Source organism: Arvicanthis niloticus, chromosome 20 (genome assembly GCF_011762505.2).
Source record: "Arvicanthis niloticus isolate mArvNil1 chromosome 20, mArvNil1.pat.X, whole genome shotgun sequence".
NCBI lineage: Eukaryota > Metazoa > Chordata > Mammalia > Rodentia > Muridae > Arvicanthis > Arvicanthis niloticus.
In genome coordinates, this window is record NC_047677.1 from 22,737,194 (window position 1) to 22,757,307 (window position 20,114).

A 20,114-nucleotide genomic window follows, 5' to 3' on the forward strand; every position below is an offset into this window, starting at 1 on the left:
AGCCAGTACTTTATCATCTCATTTAATCCTTATCATATGCAAAAATAGTGATTAAGGTTGCTAGAATTGTAAGCACACACTACTTTTCAAAAGCAAAGTATGCGCCTATGTGTGGTAAGCACTCATGAAAGTGACCTGATACAATGCCAAGCCCAGATTTGTTGTTGCTAAACTGTTAAAATACAGAGCCCATGTAACACATACAATGCCACCGTATTATGCAGCACATGCCTAGAGTATAATATCCTATTTTCAGGGTTAATTTTCAGCTATTACAGTGTCTGAAATAAGTAATTTCTGAATATAGCGCATATCTCTAAATTAGATGATACAGAGCCATTTTATTCTAGAAAAAAAATATGAATCTACACCAGTCTTAGAATTAGTTAGAATTTAGAGAATATAAACCATAGAGTGTCAATTTAGACTCAATCTACTCTATATATACCCAGAAATAGACTGAGTTGCACGGTACATTTTATAAAGAACTCATTGTATCTTAGGTATTAAAGTTAGTACAAATATTTCACCCTCTTTTAACCCACTGTTCTTTACTAATCTTCATTTTAGCTAGATAACCCTTGACTTACACAAAAACACATGCAGTTCATAGGAAGAAAGTAACACTGTTTAACTTTTAAAGATATCATATTACTTTGAAATTCATTAAATACTGTCCTATGTAGTAACTACTGGCCACGTTAAAATAAAGAAAAACTGAGTTTATATTTATGTATCATATAAATTTATATATGAAATATATACTTAGCCTCCATATGTAACATGAAAACCTGAAATATCTTATTTTTCACACTGTGTTTTTAACTTAGTGTATAAATGAAAATTATAGCAAATCTCAGTTTAGAGCAGATAAACATGCCCAAACACCAACCCATGATTAAGGCTGCCAGTGTATTAGACAACACATGCCTAAAGTCTAATAACCTATTTTCAGTATTAGATTTACCTTACAATGTTCAAAAGCAAATTACAAGAGTATTCAACATAAAGTGGTGTTATTATGGCAGATAAAAAATTATACATTAAAAAGTCTAAACCTTGGGGCTGAAGAGATGGCTCAGTGGTTAAGAGCACCAGACTGTTCTTCTAGAGGTCCTGAGTTCAATTCCCAGCAAGTACATGGTGGCTCACACCATCCTTAATAGGATCTGATGCCCTCTTCTGGTGTGTCTGAGGAGAGAAACCATGTACTCACATAAAATAAATACATCTTCAATTTAAAAAAAAAGTCTAAACCTTGTCCAATTATTAGAAAGAGAATTTTACTATTTATCAAATAACTTTGCAAATTCTTCTTATGTCAATTTTACTAATACTTTGAAAACTATCAGGGTTTTTAAGGCAAAACTATCAGGGTTTTTAAGGCAAGATACCAAGATATTTCACATTTATTTCAAATCTTTCTGGTGATTTTCTGTCATCTGAGTGGTTTGTTTTGTCATTCTATAATTTGCTGACAACTCTGTGCAAAACATAGTAGCTGCACTAAAGAACTAAAATACCATTAGCTCTATTTTCACAAAGTTTCTAAACTGAAGAAAGTAAAAGTGAAAATGTGAAATAATAGCTTTCTCTTCTTACTGTACTATGGTAAGGTTTGCATATCAGGTCTGATAATGTTTTATCAGTGAAAGGAATGGAATGTATCCATTTTCCTTCTCAAGACCAAGCAGAAGGCCTTAATCAAAACTTGTTGAATACTCTTGTAAAAGTAATTTGCTTTTGAACATTGTAAGGTAAATCTAACACCACAATGAGTAATTATGTTATTTTCCAGCAATAGGGCTCCCTAAAAAGGTTATGGGGAACATAAATAATACAAGGCAGAGAAGTTACCATAATAGGCCTTGAAGTACTTGACAAATGAAAGATAATGATAAGGTTAAGAAAATATTTTCACAGATAAAAAGGTCTGAGAATAGTATATCACATGGCAAGTACTTTGTGTGTCTGCTTATGAAAAGTATATTTAAATAACATGAAAATATTATCTGTGGAGACAGAAATTGTGAACCTGAAGAAGTGGAAGTATGGTGGTACTGCACACTTTGTGTGGGAAGATCTGAAATCTCAGTAAGCAGCTGTAATTGTCAACCTTCTAATGCAACAGAACAATGACAGTAACAACTACTCTGCAAGCAGGAGAAACATTACTGTGTTCTCTTGGTACCTTTGGGATAATGTCCATTGTATTTTCACTTAAGGAATTGAATAATTCAACAATCTTTGTCAATTATACAAACCCATTAAGGCAGGTTTATGGCCAGGGTGGGAATTAAAAAAAAATAAAAAAACAAAGCCATCCAACAGGGTGCCATGCTTTTATTTACTATCATGCATAAAAATGGCAACAAATATACTCATATTCAGTGCTAATCTGACAAAGTACTTTTACAAATATGTGCAGTTTAAGAAGAAACTATCAAGACAATCAAGTCACATGTTTACTTTTCCATGAAAACAATAATTTGACACATTTGATAAAGACCAAATTATCCAAACTGTTTCTAAGAATTTGTATTAATATTGAAAACTGTTATGAATATTCAAGTCTCAATATTGTAAAGCTATTGTTTTACAATATTCCAAATGGTTTCAAATGAATGCAAACAAAAGTGTTTAAATTTTTCCAGTAAATAGAAACAAGTAGCATTTTACTAAATATTGGTAAAATATGGGTACAGTATTACACTTTCACTTAGATCACATATATAGAGAGAAAAATAACCCAAACTTGCACTGCTTCTTTAAAGAAGCACTGTCTAGGCAACATTCAACACTCAGAGAAAGTATTTTTCCTGAGTAAAGTATTTCTATTCCCATCACCATTGACTGACCAAGATGTGAAAGCTCTGAGTCCTGTCTTCATCCTCAGCCCAATTTTTATCTGACTTATTTTGATTCTAAGCCTTTTCAGTTCACTTTCCCTGCTTAGAGTACCCATCAAAATATCTTTAGTTCATCCATACATTATTAGGAATTGTTCAACTGTTTCCATCTAGTTCTGCCTCCCTAGAAGCTAGGGCTTGATAACCAGGCTGGGGAGTGGGTACGAGAGGAGACAAGGCAGAGTTCTGATGCCTCTTTTACAGAGCATCCTCTCAGGAAATGCTAAGTATAAATGAACCACAACTCATGATCTTACAGATGTTTCTGAACTACCTTTCTTTAAAATAAGAGGAGAAAAGTGGGAGAATGAGGGTGAGGAGCACTGGCAAACACAGTGGAGTGTGGTATAGCCTAGAAAATGTTGCAAACAGCCAAAGCAAATGTGACCCACTCAGGCAACAACATTTAGGTCCAGCAACTGTCTGAAAACTCTGTGCCTACATTGCTACAAGCTGAACAGGTAAATAGAAGGGCCCTTAGATAACGCAAGACATCTAGGTGGTAGTAAATGGGTAAGTAACACTGAAAACAACAGGGTCCAAACAGTATAAAGGCAGTGTAACATACAATTTCAGTGTTAAGCTTAGAAAGGGTACAAGCCATGGCCACGAGCCAGCAGATACTAATTCAGGACAGCACGGGGGCCATGTGAAAGCAGAAGCATGTCCATAGTCTTAATCACAAGGTAGAGAGACTATCCAGACAGAAGCTGCAGAAGTCAGGAGAGAAGAAATCAAAACACTGCGTACCCGTTGCATTTGCTCAAGCACAGGTGAGAAGGGACCTGTTCCAGCTGCATTTTCAAACGCAAAGATTAACCTGACTGGAAGCCAAAAGGCCTGGGAATCTCCACTGGCTCCCTTATTGGGCGACGTCGGGGTCTACGGATTCCTTCACGAGACAGGTAGTACTGCAGTGGGTTTGGCCACAGGTCCTCTTTGATAATCTCAGCGATTCTGTCAGATTCTGGAAGGCTGTGGTCCGAGAACCAGGTGAAGAAGCTGCAGATGAGGTCTTGGTTTCTGCGAATGAAGGACTGGGGTTCATGCCCCCTCCGCCATATGATTGGAGTGGAAAGAGACACCACTCGACCAGATGATCTCACTTCATATTCCTTGACAATCAGCTTGTTTCTGAAGTAGGGGTTTCTTCGAAAAAAGAACTTGAATTTGCAGCCAGTCTTAGGGTGTCTCAGTTCCTTCACCTCCAGATTGGTTATGTACCTCAACATCTCTGCATCCTGACCCCTAATCATGGGGGACAACTGAGGGTGGTTCCGGAAGGCTGTCATCCAGAAGCCTGGGATATTCTGAATGATGTAGTTCCTCCGTTCCAGATAGTGTCGCCGCATCCGCCCAAACTTCTGCTCCAGATGCTGGAAGGCCCTGTCGGCCTGGGCATTCACAGTGTCCAGTTCCAGCTGGATGGCCTCCAGCGGGTTCGTGCGAAGATCTATGCCCAGGTGCCAGGGCCCCGCCGCCTCCTGCGCCTCCCTCATTCCTCCGCTCGCCTCCGGCATCTCCATTTCTTCACCCGCGGGCTTCTGCTCCACCTCCATCACCTCCTCGCTCCCTTCAGCCGCCCCTTCTGACTTCTCTTCCGCTGCCACCGCGATGGTGTCCTCCCGTTCAGTCTTCACATCACGGGCCTGGGCCTTCTCCGCATATTCCGCAGTCACGAACGCCGCTGCCGCGGGGCCCTGCACGGGACAAGGAGTCTCTCCCTGCCTAGCTGCGGCCACCCGCGTCTGCCCGTCAAGGCGCGCGACACCTCCGGGAGCCAGGCTCCCCACGATCCCAGCGCGGCCCTCACCTGTCACCGCCTTCTCCTCGCCGGGACGCCGGCCTGGGGTCCCCGGGACAGTGTCAGCATCGCAGAGGCCGCGGTGGTCGGGGACAGGGGTCCCCTCGGCGGGCTCCGCGCCGCTCATGGCCGGTCGGGTAGCACAGACCTCAGTTTACACACAACAACCCTCACGGACCAGGCAGTCCCAGCTCCGCCCCTCGCTGTCTCTAGCACGGTGACGTCAGAGTCGCAGCCCGCGAGTATCGCGAGAGCCTGCAGCGCACCTGATTGGTTCTTCAGCTGGAGGTTGACTTCCGTATTTGTTTGGTTGCGATTGTCACGTTTGTTTCCGTAAAGGAAAGTCAGTCACCTAGGAGACTGAAGGCTGTGGCGGGGCTTCTGGAAACTTCCCCCGTATCCGGGCTGCAGCCGAGTCTGTGTCTGTCTGTGTCTGTGAGTGTGCGCACTGCCTACTGTCCACAGTGTGCAAACAATTCATCCACTCTCCGCTTATGTGAAAAGGTAAAAATACCGCCTGGTGTTCGGAAAAGGCTAGGAGCCAAAATGTCTGTATTTAAGCAGGGTGAATGCCATGGTGTTCCCCTCCGCTCCCCTTTCACAGAACTGAAAAAAATAGGAAGTCTAGCCTGTGTGATGGCCTTTGCCAGTCATCTCAGTGCTGAGGAGGATCGTTGGCTTAGAGGCTAACCTGGGCTGCATACACGCTGGCTCAAAATAATAATAAAAACGCAGTTCTAACCTCTGGCGTTACTGGGAAAGAAGCTCTGTGGGTTTGTTTTGGGAATTATTCTTTTTGGAAGATATTTTGTGGTTATACTTAATGATTGTTTTTTACCGGTGCGTCTGGCACTGTGTTCCACACCACATTGTATAGTTCAAGTAACAATCCTGTGATGTATTAAGATATTCATTTTATTGAGACAAGGAGAAACTGGGTCTCTTACCAAAATAACAGAAAATGACAGAGCGATGGTTTGAGCCCAGGAGATTTGATTCCGAGAATCTGAACAGTCTGTGATGTGACGTCACTTTAAGACATAAGCATAAACGTATAGTCAGTGTCAAGTTGATATATATTTTCTCCCACCTTCTTTCCTCATTCATAAATAAATTCATATTTAAGAACACTTTCATTTCCTTTTTGTTTTGAGAAAAAAGAAGATAGTTATTCATGGCCCTCAAATTCAAATTTACCAGAACAAATGTCACCTTCTGTATAACAAATATTTCCAAAACCCTAACCCTAACCATTTAACTTTTTTCGATAAAGTTTATAGACAATATAACCCAGCTACACAAATAAATAGAAAACTTAACAATTTTACTATAAAATTTATTGTAGTGGTGGCGTTTTTAGTATAGCAAAGGGGTCACCTACTTAGGTTATTATATGACGTGGCGTTTATCACACAGTGGTAAACACACCAATAAGAATGGCATGGTTGGAAAATTACGTGTCTCATAAAGTCACTGTGGATGGAGAGTGACCCAGATGTCTATATCAGGTCTTCTGAAACTGTAATCTAATTTTGGTGAAGTTCTGGATTAATAATGTCCCCTCCTCACCCCATTACACTGTTTCTTCCACACAGAGAAATGAATTTCTAGTGTTAAATACTTGCTAGGCATGTTATTCCCAACCACTGTCACTAAAGGGAGCCACTTGTCTGCCACAGTCTTTCATTGAGACTAAACTATGATTGTTAAATGATGCATCTCAGACGTGATTCATTTTGTTATAGTTATGATTTCCTACTAACCATCAGACGGAAGTGTTCCACTCAGGGCTCACTTGTCTTGGACTTGATTCAGGTTCTAGCTCTCTCTGGTTTATTTGACCTGGACAAGTCATCTCACCGATCTAGGCAGATAAAGGTGCTTGCTGCCTAGCCTAAAGATAAGTTTAATCCACAGGACTGGACCAACATGGAAGAGAAAATGATTCCTGCCAGTTGTCCTTTGTTCACCACAAGGACCCCATGGCACATAAGCATGTGCACATGCACACACACAAAACCAATTAATAAATTAATTCGATTTGTCATGATTTTTTTCTTTGTTTTTCAAGAGAAGGTTTCTCTGTGTAGCCCTGGCTGTTCTGGAGCTCACTCTGGTGCTTCTGCCTCCGGAGTGCTGGGATTAAAGGCATGTGCCACCACTGCCGCGCTATTTCAAATAATTGTTAATACTTAAAATGGGAACTATCATTTCTTTTAGAACTCTAATATGAAGATGACACAAGATGTATAACGTAAAAAATGATATGTAAAATAGCATTATAAGCTTTTAATTAACAGAACATAGTAATATTACATTTTATGCTGAGGCTTACTTGTATTTTAATTAAATTTTTGTACACTACTTAGTGATTTCCTATAGAGCATTAGTGCATTAATCAGATAAGGGTATTGAGTATATGCTTTATGGAGAAAATGAGCTTGACTTGGTTCCTGCTTTGGATAAAGGCTGACTGACCAAGCCAGCTGGGTCAGTCAGCAGGTTCTCCAGCTCAGGAGTGAGGATTACAAAGGAAACAGACAGTTAGACAACACTGTAGCATGACCCTAGCCAGTTCGAAGGCTGAGGCAGGTTTTTTTTCCCAATCTGCTTTTATACCATTTAATTACATGCAAGTAATAAGTCAGTTCTAGGTTGAGGAACAAGCAATACAATAGATGTAGATAATCAAGGAACAAGCAAGGCAATAAACAAAGTCCTGTGTTCACTGTTTCTGAGTGTTTATCAGGATGACCAAGATATCTGAGCCCACTTCCCTGTTCCTAACCCACAGTCATAGTCTTGCCTGAAGCCTACTTGTTTGTGCTAGCCTAAAATCAGATTCCTCCCTGAACTGATTTCCCTGTCCTAGCCTAAAATTAGATTCCAGCCTGAACTTACTTCCTTGTAATGGCCCAATGTCACATTCCTGCCCAGTGTCCCCAGAAGCTCTCCACAGCTGACCAGCTTGAGAAAGAGGTGAGGTCTGGGGACATAGGAAGCATATCTGCACAGTACTCCAGCTACTGCACTGTGCATTCTACACCTGTCTAATATAACTACCACGTCCATGTCCGTTAGCTTACCAGCCACATTCACTTCATTTAATGTGCTGAATGGTAACATGAGAAATGGCTGCTAAACTGAAGAGCACACAACATCCCTCATGAGACAGTTCGGTTGGACATTTTTTAGACACAGAATCATGATAGGGGAAAGAAGGATTACTGGAACTAAAATGGCCTACAAGAAGACAGCAGAGACACCACTTATAAATGTTTTATGCAGAAAAAAACAATGGAATTCATCCTTTAGTTCACATTATTAAAAGAATGTGTGTGTGTGTGTGTGTGTGTGTGTGTGTGTGTGTGTGTGTGATATTGTATAATATATAGTCATATGATAGTATAAATAGCTTGAGTAATCTACAAAGACGGTTTAGATTGAACTTTGGGGTTTAAGCATATTAATGACAGTGCCAGAAAGGACCCAAAAGCCCTTTGTATAGTTCTTGTAAAGACTGAGGAGATAGGATTTCTTGGAACAGAGAGTAGGTGGTAAGTATATTTGTAAATGAATATGAAACTGTCAGAAAAACCCTAAACTTAGAGGCTGAGTCCAAACCTCAGCACATCATTTTGACTCCATCCTCAAACCAGAAAGGAGAACAAAAAAGAAAAATTCTTGAAAAACAAATCCTTCCCCCGTTATCCTCTCAGGAGATCTTAAAACCAGCAGTTTTCAGCAAGTCCCATGAGTGTGAGTATTGAAAACAACAACATAAAAGAAGGTGCCTGTGTCCTTAGCAAACCCACAGCACATGCAAAGGTTAATCTGAAAGGGCATTACATTCCACGGAGAGTAGGCAGAGAGAGTAGGCAGATAGAATAGTGTCCCTGTCACTGGTCCCAAAGACATCTATTAACTACTCCTCATAGGCTTGAGTATGCCACCTTCACAGGGAACTAAAGTTGCAGATGAAATTAAGGTCCATAATCAGCTGACCTTTAAATAGGACTATTCTGCAGGGTCTAGTGTTGCATTGCAAGGATCCTTTAAAGTATCTAGGCAGTCAGAAGAGGTCAGAGTGACCCAACAGGTAAAGAGTTCAACCTTTCATTGCTGCCTTTGAAGAGGGAGGAAGTCACCATTAGTCAAGAAGTGCCATTAGCTTACAGGAGCTGGAAAGATTAAGGAAATGGCTGTATCTCTGGAGGCCCTGGAAAGACTGAAGCCCTGATGAGTCGTGCCTACAGTTTAGTCCCATGAAACTTTTCTGGACTTCTGTTCTCACAACTGTATAATGATACATTTCTGCTGTTCTCAATTTGTATTGGCTTCTTATAACAATTGCAAGTAACAAAATATGTAAAACATTTAATAAATTTTTACATTTATGATATTCATAGAGTACTTTTGTCTTATGAAATTTGTCACATAAAACCTTTGACTTCTCTGCATTTGTCTACTGATCCAGAGAAAAATAAATAGTCCTTTCTCCCTCTCTCCATTCATTAAACCCCAACTTAAAAAAACAAACCTGGTCTAGCTACATTCTCTTCCTATAAGCCCTAGGGGAGTGCTTACATATCTGTCATTATATTTATATTATTTTACCTTGTTTCGAGTTATTTGTTATTTGATTTATCCTTCCCAGTTTAGAAACAGAGTGAATGTGAGGAAGGTTCTCTGGAGATTTACTCTCCCCAGGATAGCATCAATTCTCATGAGGCAGACAGCACATGCGAATAGAAGAGAGAGTGAACCACAGTGTCAGAGCACGCCTACCGCTGTGCCAGGGAACCGCTTCTGTAAGAGAGACAGAGAAATTAGTCCTCGTTAATGTCATTTTGTACTATTTAAACTCTTGGGGAAAGAGAGGTCTGAGTATTGAGGAACAAAGAAGTTGCCACCCTCATCTGGTTTTGACAATAAATCAAGCCAGTTCTCTAAAATTATTGCTTTAGAAATTGTGGTCATAAAGTGCCCAAAGGTATGTGAAACTGGAAATGTAAGTCAGACCTTACCCTGAGAAGCTTCTAGGATTGAGAGAAAAAAAAAATCTTGACTTTGGGTTTTTATAGAATTTGACCTCTTAAGTCTTTAGGACTATTATAACCAGAAAGTACTTGATTCTTGTGGCCCAAGAATTTTAACACTATAAAGAAAGCTGGACCAGTATCATAACCTTTGCTTCAGAAGATTTTCATTTGAAATTTTGACTCTATTAACGACTAAAGTAAGAATTAAAAAGGCAAAAGAAATTTATGCCATGCTTGCCAGCCATAGGAATGGGCAGACAAGTGAGCAGAGTTCTAAGTATAGTTACATGCGTTTGCTAATTTTTTTTTTTTGTGTGTGTGTGTGATATGGTTTCTCTAGACATCCTGGAACTCAATCTGTAGACCAAGTTGACCTAAACTCAGAGTTCCCCCTGCCTCTGCCTCCTGAATATGATGCCATCCACGTGTGCTCAAGTTTTACAGGTACTTGTGTATGCCTCCCAGCACTTGGGAGGCAGAGACAGATGGATCTCTGTGAGTTCAAGGCTACCCTTGTCTGTAGAGCTATTTCTAGAAACCCTGGCCTACTGCAATCCTTACAGATAAGCTTCTCTCTCTGCTACTGAGTGTCTGACCTGACTCTGGCATCACAAGCAGTGTGTGCCCACATTACTAAAGTATATGGGTGGCTTGGTTTTTTTTTTTTTTAATCCCAAACCATTCCACAAGGCAGCATTAGTAGAAAGCACAATCCAAACATGTATGTGCATACAGTGATTAGATACATGTTAGATATAGGTAGAAATACAAGTCGGGTCAAGATAAGCATGAAGCTAGAGATGGCAATGAGGATGAAGAGGGATCCAGGCAGTGATAAAGTGAGCAGGGAGTTTCTTGTGCACTCAACTTCACCCAGTAATAACAACTCCAAAACTACAAAAGAAACTACAGCATCTTCTTTTTCCTTCCCTTTCTTAGAGGGCCAAAATAATCTTGGAGTGTATACTGTTAATAGTTGCTATGATTAAATGTGGTAAGATAGCCTAGAGGGTTAGAACATTTGCCTCTCAAGCCTAGTGATTTTTGTTGAGTGCCTGAAACCTATGTGGAGGTGGACAGAGAAAACCAAATCCAAAGTTGTCCTTATGACCTTCACATGCAGACCATGACGTATGCATGCCTCCATTCACACACCAAAAAAACCCACTAAGGTAAAAAAAATTGCAAAACTTTAAAATACTTTTAAAATGTATTTTCTTTTATGTGTGTGTGAGTGTTTTGCCTGCCTGCATGTGTGTGTGTCACATGCATGCCCAGGGCCTACAGATGTTAGGAGCAGCATTAGAGCCCCTAAAACTGGAGTTATAGATGATTGGAGCCACCAGGTAGGTACTGAGAACTAAACCTAGGTTCTTCACAAGAACAACAAATGCCCTTAACTGCTAAGCCATCTCTTTAGTTCCCCAAATAAAAATAAATAAATTTATATCAAAATGGCTAATTCTATACTGTGAATTAAACTTGGGAAAATAAAATCAGTATAGTCTAAAGCATTACCCTGTTTTCTAAAAAGACTGATATTTTGACTGAAGATAATTTGCAATAATAAATAAAAATAAACTTGTGAAATTTAAATAAACTGATAATCTACTAATAATTTATTATCATTCAAGTAATTTTTAATTTAGAAATTATTCATAAAACTTTAAAAAATGTACTAATATTTAGGAAAAGTTACCTGTCATAGAAGAGAGCAAAAGAAGGCGACCTCCTGGTCTTGCACAAGAGACTTTTCTTCTAGTATTTAGCTCAAAGCATCAAGCATATACTTTTTGAAGGTTCTGTAGCACTGTGGTATCCAAAGTGACAATAAGAGGAAGAAGAGAGTCCTGTTGGAAGAATATGCTTCAAATTGCACATTTTACATGGCTGTTACTATTTTTGGAATATTAATTAATCTTTAGAAATGTGATACTCATTTCCTACCATATTTGGGTATTCATATAAATGCTAAAGTTAAAGAATAAAAGACTGTGTCAACTGTCCAATTTACCTTAACTTCTGAATATATAATTTTATTGCCTTTATTAATAACACCCAACAATAATGAGGAGCTGAGAATTTCTAGAATTCAGAAGATCATGCATCATATTTGTCAGTGGCTTCATGTGCCCCACGACACTGTCACCTGCCCCTCCTGCTGAAGATCTATCTGTTTTGCATAATTACTTTCCTGACTGTTCTAGCTCAGTCCATGAAGCCAAGGGGAGGGTGTTTTAGCCTTTAACCAGTTTACTGATACAAGTGCAAACGGACTATGTTCTCCTCCCTCCTCCCAGTCTGTGCATCTAAGTCCAAAATAAATGAACGGGAACAAGTTTCTGTTACTGCTTTTAGCATAAAATTTCAGTCAGAAAAAAAGTTCTGCTCCAGAATGAATCCCAGCAGTGTTCATGGTGCAGGCAGGCAGCAGAGAGGCCTTGGCATATGGAAGGAAGCCAAGACAAATTCTGCTGGGTACGAGTGAAGTCATTTATATACAATAACACATGATTATAGTTCTCATACAATTTCACAGCCATTTTCCCCTCCAATTTAAATGGTAGCATTTATAGGCAGCAATCTTATAGGTGAAATCATCCCAGATATGATTTCATTTTGGATACTAATCAGATATTAAGCATAATGGCATGTCCTGGGACAGAGGACTCTTGGTAGCGGAGTGGTGATGAGTTCCTGAGGACTCGGAAGGCTTTGGAGTAGGTGCATAGTAGGGCTGCAGAGAGGATGGGGAGAGAATGGGTCTGGGCAGCCTCATCTCCACAAGCATTGCTCACAGAGTTGAAAGATAACCCTGACTATTCACCTGAAAAGTCTTGTCCGCCCCTTGGACATGACTAGACCTTTCTGTAAGCCTTGACTTTCCTCCTGTGAATCCAGACTGTCTAACCCGCTATCTAATAAGTAGGGAGAGAAAGCCCCACTCATGGTATCTCACACTTGGTCTGTTCCTGTGACATCACTTCTATGCGTGCATCCTAAGAGTGCCATTTTATCTTTAGTTCGTTCTTCTCACAGTTACTCTTGACCCACCAGCTGCTCTTTACATCATGGCTAGAGTAATCTGATAAGAACTGTTTGTTTAAGATTAAAAACCCCTCAGTGGCTAACTGGTGCTTTCAGATAAAGACTACAATTCCTTGAGATCAACTTTGCTCTTTCTTCCTCTCCTCTGGCCACTGAAATTGAAAGTACAATTTTCAGCTTTATATGTAAACTCAAGAAAATCTGGGATAGCTAAAACAATTCTGAATAATAATAATAATAAATAATAATAAAATAACTGTTGAAAGTATCATTATCCCTAATCTCAAATTGTACTACATAGCTATAGTAATAAAAAACAGCATAGTATTCGCATGAAAATAGACATGTTGATCCAAATGGAGGAGACATGCTTCATCTAGGCATCTCTCTCCACCAAATGAAACCTCCAGTGCCAGGAACATGTTACATCTGATTCAGGTGTTAGCTAAAGGGTCACTATGGAAACCCCCCAATAACCCAGGCTATCGCCACAGCTGTTAGTTGCTTTTCTCAAACTGATGACAAAGCCCTGTAACTGAAGATAATCCTCCATAACTCATTGAACACAGAGAATCGATGTCTACCTAGAGCTCTCACCTCTACTGAAGAGTGTTTGTAGTGCTGGAAGATACTCTGCTACCAAAGGAGAAAGGTAAACACCAGCCTAGCTACAAACCTGGGACCTACAATGGTGACCTACTTGCAGGATACTCTGGTACAATAGTGTCACAAACATTACGAAGCAACCAAACACTATCTGCCTTGATTTACAGCCTAGTCCATAAGATGGAACCCAACACTGCTGACATAGCCGTGGACCTGAGACTAGATAAACGTAGGGGGAAAACCCTGCTAGAGTTCTGCTAGAGTAATGTAGCAATAAAATGATGCCTAACAATATTATTGCATACATCGATCAATGTCTTGCTCTGGTATCATCAGAGAAGCTTGTTCCTGCAGAGATGGGAAAAAATACAGAGACCCACAACTGGACAATGCAAAGAGTGTGAGAACCCTTTGAATAGTCAGTCCTAAGTGGCATGCCTCCATCAAATCCCTCCCTTTGGGATTCGGAATTCTATGGAAGAGGAGATAGAAGAAGGTGAGAACCAGTGGGGATGGAGAACAAAGAGATAAAACCTTCTAAAACAGAAAGACCAATGCACTTATGAACTCACAGAGACGGTGGCAGCTTGCACAGGGCCTGCGCAGGACTGGATCAGATAGTGCTGAGACTGGAAATGGACATAAGCCCCTATCCTTCATCCAGAAGTAATCTCTAATTGATAGCCACTTGCAAAGGAAAAAATTGTTTTTCTTCAGTGGAGTATCACTGGCTATTCAAACACCACTTAAGGGTAGGCCCCATACCCAGCAGTAGACGGCCAACACAAAATGAATTCAATGGTATTTCTGGAGGTATTTTGGTGGCATAATCTTTCTTTCTTTCTTTCTTTCTTTCTTTCTTTCTTTCTTTCTTTCTTTCTTTTTCTTTCTTTCTTTCTGTTTTTACACTGCAGGTCTCTTCCTAATAGCTTTTGGTTTCCAATGTCTATATATAATTTTGTGCTTTTTTGTTGTTTGGTTTGGTTTTTTCTTTTCTTTTTTTAGACAACTGTTTGTTTTCTAATAAGAAGGAGAAGGAAAGGGTATAACTTGGGTTGGTGGGGATATCTGGAAGGAATTGGAGGAGGGGCTCAGTAATCAGATTATATGGTATGTAAAAAAAAAAATCTACTTCCAATAAAAATACATGAAACTATCCTAGGTAACAAGTAGCCTTTAGAGTGACCTTGACCCTCCTCTCAGTTTAGCTTCCTGAATGACTATCTGCATAAACCCTGACAATCTGGCCTTCAGTGTCCTCATTTGTAAATAAGCCATACAGGAGTATCTGTTTTATAAGTTATGTAAGCCTATAGTGATGTTCAACTATACAAAGATACCATAAAGGAAAAACTTATCAAATTAAATGTTTGTTTGCTCTATAACTAAAAATAGAAAGAGAGGGAGAGAAAAGAAGAAAGGGAGGGAGGGAGAGTGGGAGGAAGGGAGAAAGGAAGGGAGGCAAGGAAGGAAGGAGGGAGGGAAGAAGGGAGGGGGAGACAATTTTAATGCCATCAACATCATGGATATTTCTATACTCTGATACATTTTACTCTTTATAAGTTTCAATGGCCATCTTTTTACATGTTTGTTTTTATGCTATACTCTATACACTAAGTCCTTTGTGTTTCTCCACTAGTGCCCGCCATGCTTAGATGATTCCAAGCTCATTTCACGCTTCTGTAACATTCTCCTCTGGGATTGTGAGCATTCAGTTCTTCTTGTTGTGATTGAGTGTATTGGTATTCATATGCTGATATCGTCAGCCTCAATGTGACAGTATTTAAGGGTTAGATTAAATAGGTCCTGGTCTCATGATGAGGTAAATGTCCTAAACTAGCTCTCTCTTTGCTACATGAGGAAATGGTAAAAAAAAAAAAAAAAAAAAGGTGGCTGAATGGCTTCTCCACTGACATAATAAATCAAATTGAGTCAAATTTGTAGTAAAAAGACAGATTTATTGGGGCAGCTTTCAAGCAGGTTCACAGACCTCACAGGAGGTGGGAGGGGGGAGTGAAGTAAAAAGGTTGGGTTAGGGGCTTCTTAAAGGGTATTGGGGAAGTTGTGATGTGCTAGTGAGGTTTTGGGGTTAAAGCCTTATTTGGTGAGTTTAGGGCTCTGTAGGTGGGCCTTAGGTCCAATGGTCACTTTAAAATCTGGAACTAGGAGCTAGCTTTGTCCAGAGTTCTGCAGGGGCTTTTGCAATTACAGGCTTCTGGTCAGTAGAGAAGGGCAGGGACCTCTTGGCCCAGGTCATCTTGCTTTTGTCCCCAAACCTCTAGCTTAACAGTGTCCATGTACGAGAAAGAAAACTCAGTAGAAGAAAACTACTGACAACATGATGGGGCTTCCAATTCTCCAGAACTATAAAAAAAATACCTTCTATTTTTAAGCTTCCCAGTTTATGGCTTTGGATGTGGCCACCTGCTCAGACTCATCCATAGCACAAAGAAAAATGTTGCAGATGGAACCATGTCTTCTATTGCTTGGCTAATGGCTCCATCATGTCCACTACAGCATGGGGCTAAAGTCATCATCTGTGTGCGTTGTCTTCCTCTCCCCAGTAGGCTGACTGACCAGTGGACTGTCAGTCCAGTTTGCTAAGTAAATAAGGTCACAGAATCTGTAACCATCTCAGTCCTTCACTGATTTTATGAATCTGTTTATGACAGACTTGTTTTAGCACCTGGCACAGAGTGAACCAAAGAAAATATTACTTATTGTCTTACCTGACTGTTCTGTATCTTCAAGGATGGGTTTCTGTGCTTCAAGAGTGTCTTAGAAAAGATGTTGAAGGTGTTAGCTTATAGAAACTTATTCTGAAAAGAAATATACATTCATCTGTACATTGTATGTGGAGTCCCTCCCAGGAAAGTGGAATTAACATCAAAATACAATACCAGGGCTATCCACAATAATTTCATTTATAAACTGACTTGGTCATGGTGAGGTTTATCACCCCAACAGAAGTGTTCTGTGGAAAACACAAAAGTCTCTCCTTCCAAGCAGAGGAAACCAGGAAGGGGTATGTTTTAGTTGTAGCTCTAGAGCAGGAACCATGACACTGAGGGGAGAAGTGGTCCCAAGATGACAAGTGTCATAGACTGCCATGAAGAAGCAACCACATAAAGAACATTCTCCTCTCCTCCTAAGCAGAGTTAGCAATATTAAATTATGTGTCAGCTCCTTCTTTTGTAGAAGACTGGAATGCTAACAACAGTGGTCCAAAGGCACGTGACAAAGTGTGTATGTGAATTGATTATAGATTCAACATGTAGTATTGTCTGAGGGTTTCAGGGCTGTGAACAGACACCATGACCAAGGCAACTCTTATGAAGGACAACATTTATCTGGGGCTGGCTTACAGGTTCAGAGGTTCAGTCCATTATCATCAAGGCAGGGGCTTGGCAGTGTCCAGGCAGGCATGGTACAGGAGGAGCTGAGAGTTCTACATCTTGATCAGAATGCAAAGAGGAGAAGACTAACTTCCAGGCTGCTAGGAGGAGGGTATTAAAGCCAACAGCCACCGTGACACATCTATGCCAACAAGGCTACACCTTCTCATAGTGTCTCTCCCTGGGCCAAGTATATATAAACCATCACAATTATCCATTATAATATACGTAGCGAATTGAAGTGAGATGAGGTTCTTTGTGAGACCCTGACTCAACCAAAGAAAACAAATAAAAATTACATTCATGTTTTAAAATTTTTGGAGTTTTTCTTGATGTTAGTCTTGTAATGCAAGTGACTAGCTAGACTAAAGAGTTCTTGAACTCATGGATATCAGACTGCCTTTGCCTTCTAAGTGCTGGGATTAATGGCTATTGCAAATGATTTTATGGGCACCAGTGACAGACAACTGAGATAACTTAAGAGGTTTTACACTGTCCCAACTCTCCCATGCTCCTTTTCCTCTATTATTCAATTTTGTGTGTGTGTGAATGTGTGTGTGTGAGTGTGTGTGTGTGTGTGTGTGTGTGAATGTGTGTATCTGTGTGAGTGTGTGTGACTGTGAGTATATGTGTGAATATGTGTGTGAATGTGTGTGTGTGAATCTCTTTGTATGTGAGTGTGTGTGTGAATGTGTGTTTGTGTGAGTGTATGTGTGAATGTATGGGAGTGTGTATGTTTGTGTAAATGTGTTTGTATGTGAGAGTGTGTATGTGTGTGTTAATGTGTTTATATGTGAGTGTGTGTGTGTGAATGTTTATATATGTGTGTGAGTGTGTGTCTGTGTGTGTGTTGGCTATATAACACAGGCTTTCCTCAAAATCACAGTAATTTTTCTGCCTCTGTGTCCTACTTGTTGGGATTAAAGAAATGCAAAGTCACACCAAGCTTGAAAAAGAAACTTTATGGTGACAGGTGTTTCTTCTCTCTGTTCCTCCTCTTCCTCTAATTCCTCCTCCTCCTCCTCCACCCCCTCCCCGTACTCCTTCTCTTCCTCTCCTCCTCCTCCTCCTCCTCCTCCTCCTCCTCCTCCTCCTCCTCCTCCTCCTCCTCCTCCTCCTCCTCCTCCTCCTCCTCCTCCTCCTCCTCCTCCTCCTCTTCCTCCTCCTTCTCCTCCTCCTCCTCTTCCTCCTCCTTCTCCTGCTCCTCCTCCTAAGAATTAGTATTTCAGTTGTGTTTTATGTATGTGGTAGCTAACAATGTGCTATGACTCCAGTTGTTGGTATCTTCCGCCCTCTTCTGGACTGTTCCGGTACTGCGTACAGACACAAGCAGGCAAATACCCATGTAACTAAAATAAAAATGAAGAGTAGAAAAAAACGTGTATACTTGGTGGATTGAACTTGGATCCTCTAGAAGAGCAGCTACTTCTCTAAACTGCTGAGCCATCTCTCCAGTCCCGTGCTGTAACATGATCTCTCCAGTGCCTTGGCGAGCCATTTCAATGTTCCTAAAATCTCTCCCCATCCATTTAAGAAGAAAAATATTCACCATAGTCTTTGTCAATGGCACCATCCTGAGACAGCAGCCAGGGTTAGTTAAAATGAACTATTTCTAGTCCTGCATGGAAGTAGCCATGGCTTTCCTCTGAGCCAGCCTGCTCAGAGGCAAAAACAACCTTCTTCTGAGTATAGAATAGCTCAGGGTAGCTGTTCATGTAAGTACAAAGACTTCTGTGCTAGTAGGTGACTTTTCCTTGATGTTGGCTGTGTTTGTGCTCTCTCTCATGTGTATGTGTGAGAACTGCTGAACTGATTGTCTGTAAGAGCATATGTCATGATTAACAGGTACAAGATGAACATGACAGAGACATTGCCTTTGTGTCTTTTAAAACAAATTGTATATATTTGCCCAATGCTGAGCTAAGAATGCCACCAAATCATGCAGAACTCTACAAGAATGGTTCTAGAATCCGTAAAGAAAATCTCCATGCTTCCTGGTTTTTGTTTTTTAAATGATTCCCGTGCTTGCTGCTGGTAAGAAATATTTCTAAGCTCTTCTGTCTTGTCTGTTATGATGATTATTCTTGGTAGACAAACACTACAAATTAACTAAAACCCAAAGAGTTGAATATACCTGGGTGAGATTTCTCTTAATTAAAACTTGTAAGGTGGGAGGACCCTTCTGGATCTTTTGAGGTGATAAGATCCACCTTGAATCTGGGCCACACCTTGTGGTGGCAACCCACATCAATAGAGAACATTGAAAAAAGAAGTGTTCCCTCCTCTCCTCCTCTCCCCTCCCCTCCCCTCCCCTCCCCTCCCCTCCCCTCCCCTCCCCTCCCCTCCCCTCCCCTCCCCTCCCCTCCCCTCCCCTCCCCTCCCCTCCCCTCCCCTCCCCTCCCCTCCCCTCCTCTCCCGTATCTCTCTAGCAAGTTCATTCCTTTACTGGCATTAGAGCCTACTTCTTTGAAACTGTGTTGTACAGTGAAGCCCAGCTTAGACACCCAGCCTCATGGACTGAACTACTGGATTCTTCACATTTTAATTGGTAGACAGCACTTGGACTAGCTGGACCACAGTCTGTGAGCCATTCTAATAAACCGCCTTTCTACATAGACGGAAAGAGAAACTCATTTTTTCAGTTGTGTTTATCTAGAGAACCTTGACTAATCCAGCTGTGTTGTGTCACCTTAACTCAGAAAAATGCTAAGAATAGTTTTCATAAACAGCCTTCTTCCTCCAACCATTTCTTTCTAATTATTCAAGTTACTGTGGAGACTACACTTATCCTTAGTGTTAATTTGTCAAGAGATAGACCTGCATTTCAGGAAGAAAACGCCTAAGGAATGGATCCACCATCCAGGCTTCTTGTGGGAGAACCACATTTCACTGTGTTTGTGATCTGGTTCCAGGTTGTGTCTCAGGATTGTCCAATGTGCCCTTGCCTACCAGGCAAAACGTAGCTGCAGTTCACCTGACCTCACGGTGAGCCCACGGAACAAACGTTTGTTTTCTAAAATCTCTCCTTAATTATTAATATCGTGGCCACCCTTCCACCTTTGGGACAGGAGAAACACTCCACTCCACATCTTGTAATGTGCTGTGTGTGTAAACTTGTGTCCAGGAGGAAAAAGGGAAAGTGCCTACGAAGCAAGTTAAGACAGAAGTGAAGCTACTGCAAGCCAAGGGCAAGAACTACTGAAGTGGAAATACCTGCGGGTCTGGGGAACATCTTGCCCTGGGGTGGAACCTAGCGCCAGGAAATACTGTTCTGTGCTTTTCCTTAACCTCCAACTACAAAGGAGGGACT

General features: G+C 40.8%; 2 protein-coding genes and 1 long non-coding RNA gene across 3 annotated transcripts in view; 1 reads left to right on the plus strand and 2 right to left on the minus strand.

The window, feature by feature from the left end:
* Nucleotides 1-2,328: 2,328 nt before the first annotated feature.
* On the minus strand, nucleotides 2,329-4,930 carry Tspyl1 (TSPY like 1). Its single transcript, XM_034524654.2, has one exon. The coding sequence runs from the start codon at nucleotides 4,838-4,840 to the stop codon at nucleotides 3,725-3,727; it is 1,116 nt and encodes a 371-aa protein (XP_034380545.1). The 5' UTR covers nucleotides 4,841-4,930; the 3' UTR covers nucleotides 2,329-3,724.
* An 89-nt stretch (nucleotides 4,931-5,019) lies between these two features.
* The window catches only part of LOC117724570 (uncharacterized), a 33,271-nt gene continuing 18,176 nt past the window's right edge, over nucleotides 5,020-20,114 (plus strand). The window contains exon 1 of the mRNA XM_076917219.1: nucleotides 5,020-5,217. The gene's annotated coding sequence lies outside the window, so the exon portion shown is untranslated. The remainder of the gene's footprint in view (nucleotides 5,218-20,114) is intronic.
* On the minus strand, nucleotides 5,489-20,087 carry LOC143435312 (uncharacterized). Its single transcript, XR_013105503.1, has 6 exons — nucleotides 20,018-20,087; nucleotides 16,775-16,863; nucleotides 16,139-16,228; nucleotides 11,455-11,605; nucleotides 9,331-9,522; nucleotides 5,489-5,744 (listed from the first exon to the last, which is right to left on the minus strand). It is a non-coding gene; the product is annotated as an uncharacterized LOC143435312 (long non-coding RNA).